This window comes from Pteropus vampyrus, unplaced genomic scaffold (assembly GCF_000151845.1).
Source record: "Pteropus vampyrus isolate Shadow unplaced genomic scaffold, Pvam_2.0 Scaffold470, whole genome shotgun sequence".
In the NCBI taxonomy this organism is placed as follows: domain Eukaryota; kingdom Metazoa; phylum Chordata; class Mammalia; order Chiroptera; family Pteropodidae; genus Pteropus; species Pteropus vampyrus.
Genome location: NW_011889251.1, coordinates 402,526 through 419,512, shown reverse-complemented (window position 1 = coordinate 419,512; position 16,987 = coordinate 402,526). Strand labels below are relative to the sequence as shown.

Here is a 16,987-nt window from a genome sequence, read left to right as displayed (position 1 = left end):
TTTTTTTTTTCTGCTTAGCTGTTTTATTGCTATAAACATTTAATACAATTCCCTAGATAGAAGAATCATAAAGAAATACTCTTTCTGACTGTGTTTCTGAGAGTGTTGGCTGAATCAGAGTTAGTGGGTAGGAATGTCTTAAAACTTCTTTTTTTTTTTGGAGATTTCTTTGATTGCAGGTATAGATTATATATTTAATTGAAATTGGACAAATAGGGAGGGGAGATGATAGTAAGCATATGTAATCTATTCAAGTCTTTGATCTTTCATTGAGACAATGGAGATACATTTCTTAATTTCTAAAGACCATTTTCTAAAGGAAGCTGAAATAAGATTGTGATGAGGACTTTGCTTTTACTTAAGCAATAATTTTGCTGATTATCTTATTTGGGTGATTGTTTCTAGATTTCAAGTTAGAATACCACTATTTATGTATGAACCATTTCTAACCATAAACTATTGCTCTCAAGTGAAATAAGGACATATTTTTAATGAATAAGAATAATAGTTCTTAGTTCATCTTGAGTCCAGTGTTGTTTCTGGTTTTACAAACTAGATTATGGAACATCTCAAAGGCAAGCACTTTGGTGAACTTTCTAGCCCCAAGCACCTCCCTTGGGCTCCTGTGAAGTTATCTAGAATCAATCAAGTCTGGGCTCTTCATTGCTGCTAATGTGATCACCATGAGCTGCAGCAAAGATTGTGTACTCAGTTGCTTTTTGATTTCAATTGCTTTTTGGTTTCGGTTGCAGCGATAGGAAATGCCTTTGCAGTCCTGAGCAATCCTGACAAGAGACTCCGCTATGATGAATATGGAGATGAACAGGTGACTTTCACTGCCCCTCGAGCCAGACCTTATAATTATTACAAGGACTTTGAAGCTGACATCACTCCAGAAGAGCTATTCAATGTCTTCTTTGGAGGACATTTTCCTACAGGTTAGTATTCCAATATTATCATTTAAATACACACACACACGCATATGTATATATGTATGTATGTATGTATCAGCAAGCTCCTATTTGAAGATCTAAATAAAGAGACATGGTATGGTGGAAACAGCAAGAATTTGGAACCAGGTGAACTGGGATTTGAGGCAAGTCTCCAGCCTCCAACTGTTCATGATTTTGACCCAATTACTTAGTCTGTCTTACCCTGTTTACTCCCCTGAAATATAGGCTTATAATACCTACCTCACAGGGCTACTGTGAGAATGTTATTTTTAAATGCTTAATAATAAGTAGAAAGATGCCTATTGTCATTATTGCAAAATAGCAACTATATATACAGAGATAAGTTTGAAAAGAACCCCCAGAGAGTTGGAAGTTGGGATAATTAAATGCCCAGGAAGTAAGTTGAATTTTATGGGTTGCTATTAAGGATACTAGTGACATAATCTGTTATTGGGCAAGGAAGCAAACATGAGCATGTTAGGCAAGACTCATGGCTCCCGAATGCTCTTTCTTTACTAGCCTTTTGGGATTCTCTCACTCACTGGTTACAAAGGACTATTTTAAATAAAAGTAAGAGAGCTAAGCACATTCCATTTCTAGCTGGTTCACTTGGCTTACCTACTGTTTTATTTTTCCTCTGGGTAAAATGGGACAATATTCTCCCCTCAGAGAATGACCTTGGAATAGACAAGGAAGGAATGTTTGCCATATCCTATACTAAGGGTCTTTCTTTCTTTTCCAGGAAATATTCATATGTTTTCGAATGTGACTGATGATACCCACTATTACCACCGGCGGCACCGACATGAGAGGATGCAGACACAGAAGGAAGAGGAAGAAGATAAACCTCAGGTACCGAGGCAGTACAGGAGAACTGCTGCTCACAAACACTTGTACTGAGCTGGCCTTTATGGTGTATGGTCAGGTTTTAGAAGTTCAACCGGAGATATGTCACTAAATGTGCTTTAGGAAAGCAGAGGCAATGGTAAGAAGAGCTGGATAACAGGCCTAAATAGGCCAGAATGGTACCCCCTTCCCCACCCACTCTTTGGTGGTTATCTCAGGAACTCAGTTCCCCTGTGGGGCTGTCTTCATCAAGGTTTTCTTGACTACATCAAATAGGAACCCCCTTCAAATATTTAGAACTAAAAGGAGTGAAGGTAAGGGATGGGGAGTTCTCATGAAGCTCAAGGGCAGGAAGTGCAGCTGAACCTCATGACAGATGGGAATCAGGAACTGGGGTGCTGTCAGGCACGCACACAGCTGTGCTCTCTGTGGCAGGCTGGGGCCAGATTGTCCAGTTTTCTCACCTCTCTGCAGCCTGGCTTATTTTACTTCCCCTTAAAAATAGCCAGTCCATAGTGCCTAAGGGTATGTGTTCTTTCTTCAAGTGACTGCCTAGCCATGAACAGGGATGAACCTCAATCCCAAATTCCTAGTAAAGAACAATGTGATTATCCCTGCTAGGGTTTGATGTCCCCAGTCTCTTCACTGGCCAAAGTAACAACATAGCATAATGCTAATGTGGTCCCATGAGAGTCACAGTCTGGGCAGATTCACCCAAAGGTGTCCTTCATTGGTCTTAGAAAAGGAGGCTGCAGGAGAATTATTAGGTATCAATCCAGGTTGTGGGTGGGTCTCCTTCAGCTTTCTCAGCAGAGACAACAGAGTTGTTTGATATTTCTCAGTGGAAAGTATAGCTTTCCTAGAAGAGGCTTGGGCTTCGTGCAATGTATTGATAATCTGTAGTTTCTTTGGGAAAACAATCTTATTTTCTATATATAAGCTTTATATTGATGAAGAAAACTTATACCAAATATTTTTTCTTTTTCAGACTACATATTCTGCATTTATTCAGTTACTTCCAGTTCTCGTGATTGTAATTATATCTGTCATTACTCAACTGCTAGCTGCTAATCCTCCATACAGTCTATTCTACAAATCGTAAGTCAGATATTTATAAATCTAAACAACGATCTGAAAGACTTAAAGGTTTTGTCTGTACATGATTAACATTTCGTTTCACCTTTTGTTGTAGAAAAACTGATTTTTGTGTTTAAAGGAACAGCTGGATAGTAATAATACAGAGACTCAAAAATACCGAGGGCAGTTTCCTCTGTGCTCAGAACATGGATTGTTTTGTTCTCAGCGACATCATCTGGTCAGTTGCAGAGCAGCAACTGGTTTCTGTTCAAATTAAATCCTTATTACACCATGCTAGAGTTAGAAAGGACCTTATTGAGCTTGTGATAGGATTGCTGGACTCCTGTGCATCTGGGAACGTAGTAACTGAGATCCAGTGATTCTTTTCAATTTAATAAATTGCAAGAATAGGACATTTACTCGTGATAAGGCTACATAGTCCAACCATAGCATCACATTTCTTTGCAGGGATGAACCTCATCCCTGAAAATACAGAAATTCATTGTTATGTTTGTATTACATAAAGATTATAAGCTCTGATAGGAATTTTTTTATTTCTTCAATTAATTATTTCAATTAATTCAGTTCTCAAAGTTTGGTCCCCAGACCAGCATCATCAGCATCAACTGGCAACATGTTAGAAATGCAAACTCTTAGGCCTCTATGTCTGTTGAATCAGAAACTCTGAGGATGAGAACCAGCAATCTGAGTTTTAACAAGCCTTCTAGATTATTCTGATCTATACTAAAGTTTAAGAATAACATTTTTAAATTAATAATGAGAAACAAGTCATTACTCATTGTAGTTTAGTCAATAAAAACCTTATAAAATGTGGGGTCTGTGGGGCAATGCATAATAGGGAGAGTCTTCATTGTTGATCACTGTTGTCTGAAGACTATCATTCTAGGTCAATATCTTCATTTTACAAACGGAAGTCTGAGACTCAGAGAGAGGTTATTGCTAACAGTTCACACTGGCTTGATTCTCTCTATTTCCTGACTCTCCAAGTATCTCCATCTGCTACTGCAACCTCCTTTCTTGTCAGGCCAGTGGGGCATTCAGGAACCTGCTAACAAATTCCCAGAGGATGGTGAGAGCAGTCATGGCCTGAGCTCTTAGATATGCGGCAAGATCCTTAAGTAGAGAGATCAAAGGAAAATGCTGGGAAGAGGTCAAGTGTAACTCATTTGAGATAGAATTTGTTCAGTGAGAATAAGTCAGCTTTCATTTTGTACATTGCTGTCACATTGTTTTAACTTAATTTGAGCTCCCTTCTATATTTCCATATGGTTAGAATTTAGTAACCCAGACTTGTCAATGTTTCTGAGTACCAGATACCATTGGATATCTTAGACCCACAGAGAGTTAGCCCAGAAGCATCACTGAAATCTTTTGTCTGAGTTTTTTGCAGTTTTCACTTAGTAGCTATGTGCGAAATACTTTTTATGTGTCCTAAAGATTGATGCTAGGCTGGTGTAAACCATCTGGTTACTTGCAAATAGTTTACTGTAACAATCAGTTCATTCAACCAGCATTTACCAATAGCCTACTCCACGTCAGGTATCATGTTAAGTCCTACACAATATACAAGTTGTTTTTTTTAAGCATTAGAATTCTACTTTTAGCATAGAAAGCAGTTTAGGAGAGGTGAATCCTTCAAGAGAATAAAGTAACTATGCTGAGGCTGAATCCACAGTATAAACATGCTCATAGAATAGCAATAATGACATTATACTTATTGCTTTGCCAGAGAAACAATAAATGTTAGGTGCATTAGAAAATGATATCTTCATCTGCCCTGTGAAAAGAGGTGATTGTGATCACGATATTCCTGAGGCCAGTGCTAAGAGTGATATTGCCAAATTTAACAAGCTTACCTGAGCCTCTCTCTTTTTGTTTCAGGACCTTGGGCTACACCATTTCCAGAGAAACCCAGAACTTGCAGGTGCCTTACTTTGTGGATAAAAACTTTGACAAGGCCTACAGGGGAGCATCTCTGCGTGACCTGGAGAAGACGATAGAGAAGGATTACATTGATTATATACAGACAAGTTGTTGGAAGGAGAAACAACAAAGTAAGATGCTTTAGCTGGTGACCATGCTTCCAACCTGAGGCATCCCCAGCTTCCTGATCCCTCATCTTTTCTTGTTTGAATTGCACATGTTTATATGAACAGAGGCAGGACAGAGGCCCATTGAGAATACTACGAAAAAAAGAAGTGAGATTTATTGACGGGACACATGTGGCCATGACTTGGAAATCTTAGGAACTTAGGCAGGCAGCAATAGTTGCCTACCTGTCTGTCTCTGAGTCTCTACCTCTCGCTGCCCATCCACCCTACTCTCCTCTCTCTGCCAACTGCTTTCCTTTGCTCCTTCAAGCTCTCTTCCGTCATAACCTTGTTTTGCCATAGTTTATTTTGGTTGCTGCCTTCCCAGTTGCTCTTCTAAATTCCCCAACCTCACCAGTCATTGGCCAATTTCTACATAACAAGCTTCCTCTGTAAGTTCTCACTGCCCACTGGTTTGGTCCAATTTCCTAATTTCACATTTCCCTAGAAGGAAATCTGATTGATTCATCCCAACTTTTTGAGCCAGACTAAAGGTTGTAGGTTGTTAGGATCGAGTCCCATGCCCCATCCCTTGCGGCCACAAGGTTGTGGCCACAGAACAAAACTGACCTTCCCTAGGTCTGCCCCTTCAGTACAGGTGGGTGTGAGCAGGCCTTCCGCTCTGTTTCTCCCTCTGGAGACAGTGGAGGTAACAGTGTCTGCCACTTGGCTTACAATTCCAGCGGGTGTTAATGGGGAGTGCTGGTAGCCAGGGCAGCCCTGTCTCTCAGCCAACATAGTCACCTTTCACCCCACTTGAATTCCACATACACACTCATGCACACACACACTGTTAGTAACTGTATCTTATAAAACTTGGCTTTTGTTAATTTTTAAAAAGCAAACCCTAACTCATTTTTTAAAAGCTTATTTCTGGCTATTATTAAACACCTAAAAATGTCTGATAAAATTAGGTCTTCAGTCAGTGCTGCTAAGCCCTTGCTGGCCCATCACATATCCCACCCCCACCCCCAAGTTAATCTCTCTTTCCTCTGTATTCGCAAAGTGTTTTGTTTACCCTGCTAACACAGTACTGTTCTCACCATGTTAGTGTTCTCTGGGTACACATCTGTCTTGGTGCTGGACTGTGGACTATCTGAGGACGAGAACCATGTCTTAGTTTGTGTCCCAGGCACCTGGCACAGTCCTTGCTTCAGAACATGTGTTCAACAAATGTCTTTTGAAGAGAGGATTCTTAGGACTGAAAAACAGTGAGAATGTTGAGGATTAGCAATCAATCTCAGAGCAGGGTTAGTGTCCTAACCCTGGCCCTTAGGGACCTTGTCTGTCCTCTACTGCTATAGGGCAAAGCTGAACTCTCAGGTGCATTGGGAACATGGTGGGCAATGATTCTGGAATAAAAGGGGAATTAAGCAGAAGGAGGAAGTTGCTATTTTACTGAAAAATCTGAGGGGTCAGGAAGTACCCTACCTCATGTTAAACTGGTTTTACAAGTTTTCAAAAATTGGGGAAGAATTAGGAGCAAGATAAAGACCTTAGACTAAAAGGCAGTATACTCATGGACTCAAATCAGGTAAAGGCCACAGTGTGTGTCCTAAAAGTCCTTCATTGTTTTGGGCCCTGGGAGGGGTTTGAATTTGTTGCTTTCTATAAGAACTGGATGAAAATCTGCATTTCACAGTCTTCAGACACACACCCAGCCACACACACAAACCTCAGATGGAACTATGCAAAGAGCTTATGGTAAGGATTGCAACTAAGGTGGCTTCTAGGCTTTTGTCCCCACCCCCATGAGGCCTAGTTTCAAAGTTTGGGCACTCTCTAGGTATAAATAAAAATCCAATGAATAAACATGATGTGTGTACTCACAAGTTCCAAATGGGGGTTTATCAGCACACACCCTTCAAAAATCTATCTCTGCCATTTAAGGATGGTGGCTGTCCGGAGCCTCCACACAACCCAAGTGCCATTTGAGAACAAGCAGCATCTGCCCTCCGGATCCAGCAGCAAGTACAGCCAACAAGGTTAAATTTAGCACTTTGAGGTTGTAAAAATAAACCCACTTGAGAACAAAGTTCACTCTTGGCAAAATACCGAATGGAAACTGTTTTTAGCAAAGATAGCCATTGTCTTTTAAAATCTTTTGTTCATTTCTTTTCTCTGCTCCTTAGAATACTTAATCCGAGTGAATTTCTATGAGTAATCCCTTACTCTGAACACTAATTGCCCTGTTTTCATTCACAGCTGCATCTAAATAATAAACCCTGTGCCAGGGAATATGGCCATGCCACTGGGCTGGGATGGACAAAAGTAATAGGCAGGAACTGCCTCCTGGCCTGGCTGAACTGAGCTGAGATCTCACCCTGCCTGGCAAAGGGGCACTTCTTTCCATGGCCTGGAGCAGGGTAGCAGAGTGGGTAGAAGCTTAGGCTCTGAAGTGGGGATAAATGAACTTCCTAGAGAGGCCGTATGGATTATAGAAGATGATATGAGTATAACACTTAGTCTGGTGTCTGGCACAGAGTAAGTGCCCGGTTCCTGGTAGAGTCTAGGCCTTGCTGGACTGGATGCACACTGTCTCATGGGGCTGGATCATAAGGACAGCTGGGATTTTTAGGGTCTTACAAATGTCAAGACTCCGATCTGGGCTTTTGTTCAGAGTGTTCTTGGGAGAGGCTCCGGGACTTGCTTCTCTTGGCAGTTTGCCTGAGTCAATTTACCGTGAAGGCTCAGTGCTCTGTCCATCCATTACACTGGAATTCAAGGTAAGGGAAATATTTTGCAGAGAAGAAAAGATGTTCTCTTGATCCTGCCCCTCCCAAGGATTTTTTTTCTCTTAGAAGTTATTGAATATTAACAGAACTTGTCAAAACTAATATTTTCATTAAGTTGACCTTTGCTTCATTGAAGGGCAAAAGGATTCACTGGCAGTTGAGAGAGTAGTTTCTCTAAGCATGTTAGTGGGGGTGTGGGACATGGTTCCTTGAAACGCTGACCTTGTGCAAGGTCATTGCTTTGGAGCAGGAGTCTCAATCTCGAGCATTGAAACCTGGTTTCGTGAACTTTATGAAAAGCAATGTGATGTTTTGAGAAAATCGTTCATATATGTGCAGTTATCTTTTATTAGCTTGTTACAGTGTTCTTCAGTGTAGAAAATAGTAAGAATTACTAGCTTTAATGTTCTCTGGAATGCGATTTCAGGCAATGAGGCATTTAGTTAAGCTTGGTATGCAGAAAACTTAAGGAAATCAAAAAAATAAAAGAATGAGAAGGAAGAAAAGAAAACCTAAGGAAATCATTTCAAGGAAAAGCAAAGCCACAGAATCTGTTTCAGTGTGATTCTAGAGGACCAAAGGGATAGACTGATTTTATAGAGGTCTCCCAGACAACTTCCCCACATGCCAGAGGAGCTAGAGACATGGAGTTAGTGCAATACTCTGGGCAGAATGCAGGAGCAGAGTGCTTTCATTTGGGTGCAGCACATGATCCTCCATGAAGCCCCATCACCCGCAAGGACGACGGTGCCAAGGCAAGCTCTGGCTTGCAGGCACTGTGGGCACCCGTGCCAAGGGAAGACAGCACGTTGTTCTGGAGCCTAGGAGACCTGCTGCATGCCAAGCAACTGCTGGGGACCAGACTCTGAGCCCCCATTGTAGAGGGAGGGTTTTCATGCATACCCACCCCACGCCCTGGAGTCCTGCGCTTAATCTGCACTTTGGGCCTTAGTTGGTGTAAATAGAATCATTGTGAGCAGAAATGCCAGCCAGTGTTTTGTGTTGATAGAAACTTATTCAGAAACCAATGCCCATTGTTCCTCTTGTCTAAGTATTAATTCCTGTTTCCAGGCAGTTCGCTGATTAATCAGACAGGTGCTCCTCATTCCACCAAGAAAAACAAAATCTGTCTGCAAGATGATTAAGAATGGATAGACATATTTCCAAATGATTAAAATAGCATTTTCACAAGTATGGTCCTTTAAACATTGAGTTGCTGCCTGTTCTCGGAAGCTTTCAGAATCCACACGGCACATCCAAGCATGCTATCGTGTTAATACACAACACATCTCTGAAGGTGTTTTTCAGGCCTTCCCTCCTAAGACTATCTCTGAAACTTTACAAAATAATAAAAAATAGAAGCAGACAGTCATCACTGAGTCAGGAAAGACAGCAGAGATTATATTCTGGTTAAAAATAGAATGACCTTCTCCATCATGAAAATGAAATTCATTTAGTCAAGGAGACAAAGGTCACCTGATCCAGATGACTTCACTTTAAAAAGAGCCCAGCTGCCTTTGGCCTTTGAGTTAGGGAATGAAGAAAGCCACCGACAACCTGGCCTGCCATAGAAGGCATACCCACCGGAAGTAGGCTATGTGTCAGCGTGTATGAGTTATGATCTAGCAACGCAGGGGAAAGAATGCAGCAGCTGTCTTTGTTTCAGATGACAGGAGCAGGCGATTGGACACTGTTCTCTCCCAACTGCCATCTGAATACCATTTGTAGGAAGACCGTGAAACAGTCTCCTCTTACTGCACACGTGCAGGCTTCCTAAGTCTGGTGCCAAATGTTCTATTGATAAGAACTAAGTCTGGTGCTTTTACAATATAGCACAGATATTGCAGGACTCCAGGACTACAGGTGTCTTTTAATCCCTTAGCACCTGGTGTAGATAGCTGTCTGATATATTTCTCTTGACTAAATGAGTGTTTCTTATATTTAATTGAAAGAGAAAGCATTAAATAAAGTAAAAGAAGCTTTGATTCCAGAAATATTGAAATGAAGCAAAGGAGCTCAATTCTCTTGATGAATTGGTTACCTCTTTTATCTTTCAGAGTCGGAGTTGACAAATTTGGCAGGATTATACAGAGATGAACGATTGAAACAGAAAGCAGAGTCACTGAAACTTGAAAACTGTGAAAAACTTTCCAAACTTATTGGCCTACGCAGAGGTGGCTGAGAGGATGGTGGTCCTACACAGGGTTGGGGTTTTGCTACTTGTTACTATTTATGTTCCTAATTCCATTTTATAATACAAAATTAGGAAATGGACATTTTATAATTTGCTAACTTTGTTTGGTGGGCAAAGTTGAAGGCGCTTGAGCATGAAGCCAGACTTGTCATCGCAGAATCCTTCCTGGGGATTAGCTCCAGGGGCCGGGAATAGTCCATCTAAGTTGAATTAAAGGCAAAGAGCTGGATTCAACCCCCCAGCTCCACACCTGCCCTGCCTCTAGGAATGTAATTCAGGGCATCACAGAGCAAATCCATGCATTCTTCTTTCTTCCCTTCTTCACTTAAGTCTCAGTATCCAGTCATTCCTAGGCATAGCCAAAGCAGCTTAATATTTATTGCTTACAGTGTGCACCAAGAATTGCACCTCTTCCTTCCTAAGAGTCATCATCTCCCCCAGGATTTGGCCTTTGGAACATGCTCCTGCTCATATTTCCATTTTCTGAGGGGAATGTGGAGAAATGTAAACTATTGTAGTCAGTAGTTTCCTATTTGCCTCATCTCTCTATTCAGAGTTATTAGCATTAATAAACTGCCTGATTTGAGTTTCTTTTACTTCTTTAACCTTCTCTTTTGCAGAGGGTCCAGAAATTAAAAGATATTGAGTGAAGCAGTACAACAGACAATTTAGAAGCAGAAAGCAGGGACCAAGGTTGAAGGTAAAATGCAACTCTTAGGCTCAGTGCAAGTTTACCAGTCTATCATAGAACCCAGAGAATGTTCTTGTTGTCATTTCCCGTTGCAGCCTCATGAATGAGCCAAGTCCCTACACCCCACAGAGGTACAGTGGTCAGACCTGAGAGGAGGTACCACCAGCCAAACAGGCTGTTTGCTCAAGCTTAGAGATAAGGGGGAAAGACACTCTTGCTGTGGCTGTGGTGTTGGGGGGTCTGGTGTTGGCCCCAGCAGTCACTTTGTCTAACCCAGTACCCTGTAGTTTGTGATATGAGATCCTTTTTCATATAGTCAACATTTATTGAGTACCTAGCATGAAGCAGGGGCTCTCACATGTATTTTCTTACTTTATCTTCCTCACAACTCTATGAAGTAGACATCTTATCCCTGTTTTTATGAATGAGAACATTGGCCTAGAGAGGATGAATGGTTGACTTTGGTCATACAATGGATAGTGGCAGAGCTAGGTGGTAGGCTGATTATCAAGTAGAAAGTGTGAGATCATCCCCATTTCTCAAATTATTCTAGCCAGATTGGTAAAACAGAATCTTTCCCAAGGATGCCGCTGTTCCTCTCAACCCTGTGACCCTATATCCTTTCTGTGGCAAGAACCTCCCTACATCAATTCTATATACAAACAAAAGGTCCCTCACTAGCAAGTTGTTTCCCAGGCCATGTGGTTCTTGGCCTTCCTGCAGAGGCAAGCTACCAGATTATCATGAATCTGAACCTGGAAGGTTCAGTAGGTGACAGTAATCTACACTCATGTTTTCTTCAGGATGGAAGGAAAGTTCCTGTTGGAAGGAGAATCTACATGAAAACTTTCCAGAGTAGAATTTCTCCTTTCAGATGCATAGCCATGGTTCAGGTACAGGTGTCTACCATGGTTCAGCATGTGTTCCACAAGATCAGGAGATGCATCTAGAGGTAAAGAATGGGGCTTTGGTGGCTGCTGGGGGACAACTGCTCAGCTGTGGGGAGGAGGAGCAGCTCCAAAAACAGCCAGATTTTGCTGTTCAACTATGTTCATCCTCCTGGGTTTAGGGGGCTTCCTTGATCTCGTCTGAGTGGCTGAGGGGACTTATGAGGTAAAATTTGCCTGTGAGCCAAATAGGCTTATGGAAAGTCTTCCTATGTACACAAAAATCAAAGCCCTCCTCTCCCCAATCCCTGCTAGAAAATGGGCCATAATTAAACCGGCTTGACAAGTTAAAAGACCCTGCTCTAGATGCCCATGAATAGTGTAGTCACACATTTTATGGATTTCATGACAGACGTGAATTAATCTGTGATGATACTAAATAGAAGCAATACTGTAACTCCCGTAAATGTCAGGTGTATTGTCTGTTTTTATAGCATTGATGATCTTGTTTTATCTATTACCTAATAGACTACAACACTCACATCTGGTTTTCCTCAAGGGAATGGTATTTGCATTTGGTTGAAAGATAGTTTAATCTATTTGGTGTGGTCCAGAATATTGTTAAACTATAATTTCCTGGGTCATATTTTAGATGGGTTGTCTACATGGTGGTAAAATAAGTATTTTCCTCTTGCCTCCATCCTTTGGGAAGTTTCATATATAAACTTTAGGTAAGGCTTATTCTTGCTGTCAGAACTTGGCATGCAGCTCTGGAGTGTGTCTATGAGCATTAGTACATATTGGAGATGTGTGATGAGATTGGGCCTAAGAAATAGGGCCTGAGGCTCAAGCAGAAACTGAAGCTCTCATTTATGAATGAAGTGCTCTCTGCACTGCATGATCAGCAGTGAGGCAGGAACATGAAGATCCTCTGAATCCCATCAGAGCACGGGATCAGGCAGCCTGGCCACGTTGTGTGTTATTCTCGTTTTCATCCTCACACTCAGGACTGACTTTGTAAGGAGGCACTGTTGGGATTCCAGAAACTTTCTGTTACAACTGGTCACACATGCAAGTTGTCTCTGCATGCACTGTTTCTCACAGGAGCTAGCACTTAATTAGTATTTACTTTGGATTCGTCTAAGGTGTAAGCTTATCGTCCTAATTGTTTTTGGAAAGGGCCAAGTTACTATACATCTTATTTTTTGAGCCTGCATTGTTGATACTTGTGCAGTGACCACCAAGTAACTATATACCTATGTCTTAGATATTGATTACATCATTTGCATCCCACTCAGTATTTGGAATTAAAGATGTGAATGTTCTGTGACCAGAGCCAGGTTTGACACAGGTGGAATCAACTCCTGGTGGAGTCTGAATCCTTAAAAATCTGGTCACCTGATTTATAGCATCTGGATTGAGTGTATTTTGACAGAGAAAGAAATTAAATGATTTTATATAAAAAACTGCTTTGTTTTTCCTTTGTTCCTTTACCTTTGCCCATGGCCCTTGAGCACTGCACATTGCTTGATTCTCTTGGAGCCCCTGAGGACTAGAGAAGCTGTTGACCTCTGCCCTAGTCTTTCCCCATCTATCAGTGGAATTATTGGTGTTTAGAACAACAGATAGCATTGGTGGCATCACCAATTCTGTATTTGTTTTCTATCAGGTAACAGCAGCTGCAGCATATGACAACCGATGTACAGGTCAAAACTACTTAGCATCTGAAAATCGGGTGTTACCCAAGTTCCTTGCTGGCTTTGTTCCCTATGGCCCAAATTTAGGAAAGTCTTGATTTAAAAATGGTTCATTTGGGTTCTCCAGAGTCTAACTGGTCGTGATAACTTTCATCTGGAAAAAAGGTTAAGGTGAAATTCAGTTCAGCAAAGGTGAAGAATTTACTATGTGCCAGGTGAGCTGAGCTTTTTGGATGGGGGTCGGGAACAAGTGGAGCCCAACACCAAGGCTCTTGGAGGTCACATTTGATGGAGGAACTAACTTTAGATAATGTTCCCCAGTGGGATGAATATCAAAGGTGAGATGAATGGAACCTTGGGAATATATAACAAAGGAACTTAAGCCAGTTTGAGGGATCAGTGAAAGCAACTCTAAGGAAGAGAGACTTGAAATATAATCACCCTTCTTACAGAGTACAGCGATTTTCATGATTTTTTTTTAATGGAGAAGATGGAAGCAACTCTCTGAGTATTCCCATTTCTGTGAGTAGTAGCACCATCCATCTAAGTACAAAAGTCAGAAACCCAAGAAACTTTGTATGGTAGACTTGATTTGGTGGACAATGGACCACCAAATATTCATGCCCTTGTGTAGTCCCCTTTCTGATCTGAGCTGGCCTTTAGTCTTAAATCCATTATTTTGTGGCAGTGTGGAACAGTAGACAACCAAAATACCTTGGCTCCCTTTTTCCCATATCCCCTCCATCATTGTTAAGTCCTGTCACTTTTACCTCCGGAACATCCTAAATCCATCTACTCTCTTCATCTCCGACACCATCTGATTTTCAAACGACCATCCACTTCCTCTAATAAAAACTAGTGCAGTAGCCTTACAAGTATAAATAGTCTCTGTACATCGACTCAGGGCCCCTCCAATTGTACACCTTGCTGCAACCAGAGAGATCTTTTCAAAGCATAAATTATATCATGCCACCCTCTTGCTTAAAATATTTCAGTAGCTTTCTTTTGCCCCCAGAATAAAAACTGCCAAAGTTATTAGCATGGCCCAGTGCTTAACAAGGCTCTACCAAGTTTCTGGCCTCCACCCTTGCTTGCTCTGTACCTCTTTTTCTTTTCTGCCATACTAGCCTTTTAATTACTATACTCTACCAACCCCTTTTGCCCCAGGAACTTTGTCTACTGTTCCCTCTTTCCGGAGCCCTTTCCCACAAACCTGGCCCTCACTCCTTTGCTAAGTGCTTCTCGGTTATCTTACTAGGTTTCAACTCAAATATCACTTTCTCATGGAAGCCCTCCCTGACATCCCAGACCAAGCTAATAAATCTCCCTTTAAAATACTCTTTCTTTTTTTTCTTAGCAACTGTCATAGCTATAATACTATTTATCTGAACAATGACTTAATTTGAGATTTGAGTGTTTATGTGATTATTGTCTGTCTCCCCACTAAACTAAGTTCCAGTCTGGTTTAATTTGAGCTGAACCTTGAAGGGAATGACATGCCATCTGTCAGAACTTCCTCTGGAAGTGCAGCCCAAAAAGTGAGATGTGCCCCGTCTCCTTGAACCTGGACCCTGACTCCTTGACCAATAGAATACAACAGAAATGACACTATGCTACTTTTTAGGCTCAGGGCTTAAGTAACTGGCATCTTCCATTTCCTGATACTTTGAATACTTTCTCTTGAACCCAGTCACATGCTATGAGAAAGCCTAAGCAGCCCACAGAGAGGAACAAGACCCTTGTTCCTCAGCCTCAGATAAGGTCCTAGTTGACAGCACCAACTTGCCAGTTATGTGAGTGAGCCATCTTGGTAGTGAAACATCCAGCCTCCCCTCTCCTACATCGACCATCCCAGCTGGTGCTACATGGAGCTTTTACTATTGAATCCTGCCCAAGTTGAAGATTCCTGAACAAAATGGCTTTTTTTTAAGCTGTAAATTTTGGGTGGTGTGTTGTACAGCAATAGATAACCAGAACATCAACCAGGATGACAACCCTATGCAAAAAGACAGCCCTTTCTGGGGTAGGATCACAGAGCTGTTTGTGATGTCAAATTATCCTAAGTCCGCTGAGCTCTGGTTGGCCAGGAGCCCATAGTGTTTGCTGATATAGAGAGTGGGAATCAGTGGCAGTCCCCAACCAGGGTGACCATTCCTCATGTCCATGCTGGTATGCAGGGTGCGGACCTGGATCCAAGGTTCTCTCTTGCTCATAACCTCTCATCCCCAAGGAACTGGCTGCTGGAGCCTACTATGCTCCAGGGTTTTGCTCTAAATAAACAAGGCAACCTGTTCTAGCTAGTGGGAAGAGTGGAAAGAGTGGAAAGAGATATCAAGCAGCACCTCATGAAAAACCCTAGAGAAGGGACACAGTTTAAGGAAAGATTCAGGGATTGATGCCCCAAAGGGATGTGCAGCTTTATCCAGGATGATTCAGGTGAATGTTCACATCTGATAGACAAAGTTCCAGGAAGGCTCTGTGCTGAGGTACACAACCTACATACTCAGCATCCTCCAGGCCTACACTGTCCAATACAATAGCCACTAGCCATATAAGGCTATTTAAATTTCAATTTTAATTAAAATTTTTTAAAATTTGAAAAGCATTCCTCAGTCACGTGAGCCACATTTCAAGTGCTGAGTAGCCCACATGTGGCTAGTGGCTGCAGTACTGGACCATGCAGATACAGAGCATTTCCAGGGCAGAAGTCCTGTTGAACAGTACTGTTCTGGGCCCTTTAAGATTAGCCAACAGAAATGGTCTTGCCCTCAAGGACATGATAACAGACACTAAAAACAAGGGCTATTACTGGGAGACCCACAGGAATGGCTACATTTGCTGAGCCACGAAATCCAGCTAAAAAAAGAGGCCCCCTAGGGAGCTTTGGGAAGCAGCTTGAGTGGCTTACTTAAACTTTCGGTTTTCTTTTTTGTTCCTTGTTACCTTTTTTTGCAAACTTCTTAATATAGTAATTTCCTGCTTGGAGGTATTAAATTCGGTAACTTTAGTATCCATTATGATCAACAAAAATGCAGCACAGCTTCATGGTTAAGTACATGGACTCTGCAATCAAACTGCCTATGTCACAATCCTGCTCTGAGGCTTAGTTTAGTAACTTAGTACCTTGGGCAAGTTATTCACTCTCATAGAACCTGCATTTTCTCATCTGTAAAATGGGGACAGTAGAACCTACTTCCCAAGGTTATTATGAGGATCACATGAAATAATATTAATGTGGCATAATAGTGCTACGAAATAGTGAATACTTGATAGTTATTAGCTCTAATATTCCTCAAGCTTAATCTTATTTGGGTTTCAAAAAAAGCCCTCAATGGGGATTTGGTGAAGGTGTATAATCACCTTATCCCTTCCTACCTCCGTTTTGGAAGTCTCCTTCATATCCCATCTCACTTCTACTAATCTCTTCAGGCTATTTAGGGGCCTCCCCAGCACCTTGTATTTGGCTCTAGTGTGGCTTCCCAGAACTTAGTTCCAGCGTGTGACAACTCTTATCTCGAGATCACTCTCCTTTTCTATTCTTGAGCCGCCTTTCATTGCTTAGGCTTAGGTCCCCTAAGTATTGAGTATGTTCTAGGAAGAAGAGAGGTCACAGGAAGCCGAGAGAAATTTAGATATTAGGGTGTGAGAAAGAGGCGTGTGAAGCTAAAGATGCAGGTGTTGCCTTAGAAGGCTCTTGCTTCAGGGTCTTGCAGGCCCTGAGAGAAGGCTGGGGACGGGGTCGGGGGCGGGCGGGGGGGGGGGGGATTGTCTGAATGTTGCCTGTTCTCTGGCCCGT

General features: G+C 41.8%; 1 protein-coding gene across 1 annotated transcript in view; it reads left to right on the top strand.

Moving 5' to 3' along the window:
- The window catches only part of DNAJC18 (DnaJ heat shock protein family (Hsp40) member C18), a 30,677-nt gene extending 20,165 nt beyond the window's left edge, over nucleotides 1-10,512 (top strand). The window contains exons 4-8 of the mRNA XM_011382264.2: nucleotides 753-938; nucleotides 1,696-1,805; nucleotides 2,788-2,897; nucleotides 4,779-4,951; nucleotides 9,780-10,512. Of these exons, the coding sequence (XP_011380566.1) occupies nucleotides 753-938; nucleotides 1,696-1,805; nucleotides 2,788-2,897; nucleotides 4,779-4,951; nucleotides 9,780-9,904 (704 nt within the window). The 3' untranslated portion in view covers nucleotides 9,905-10,512. The remainder of the gene's footprint in view (nucleotides 1-752; nucleotides 939-1,695; nucleotides 1,806-2,787; nucleotides 2,898-4,778; nucleotides 4,952-9,779) is intronic.
- Nucleotides 10,513-16,987: the final 6,475 nt, after the last annotated feature.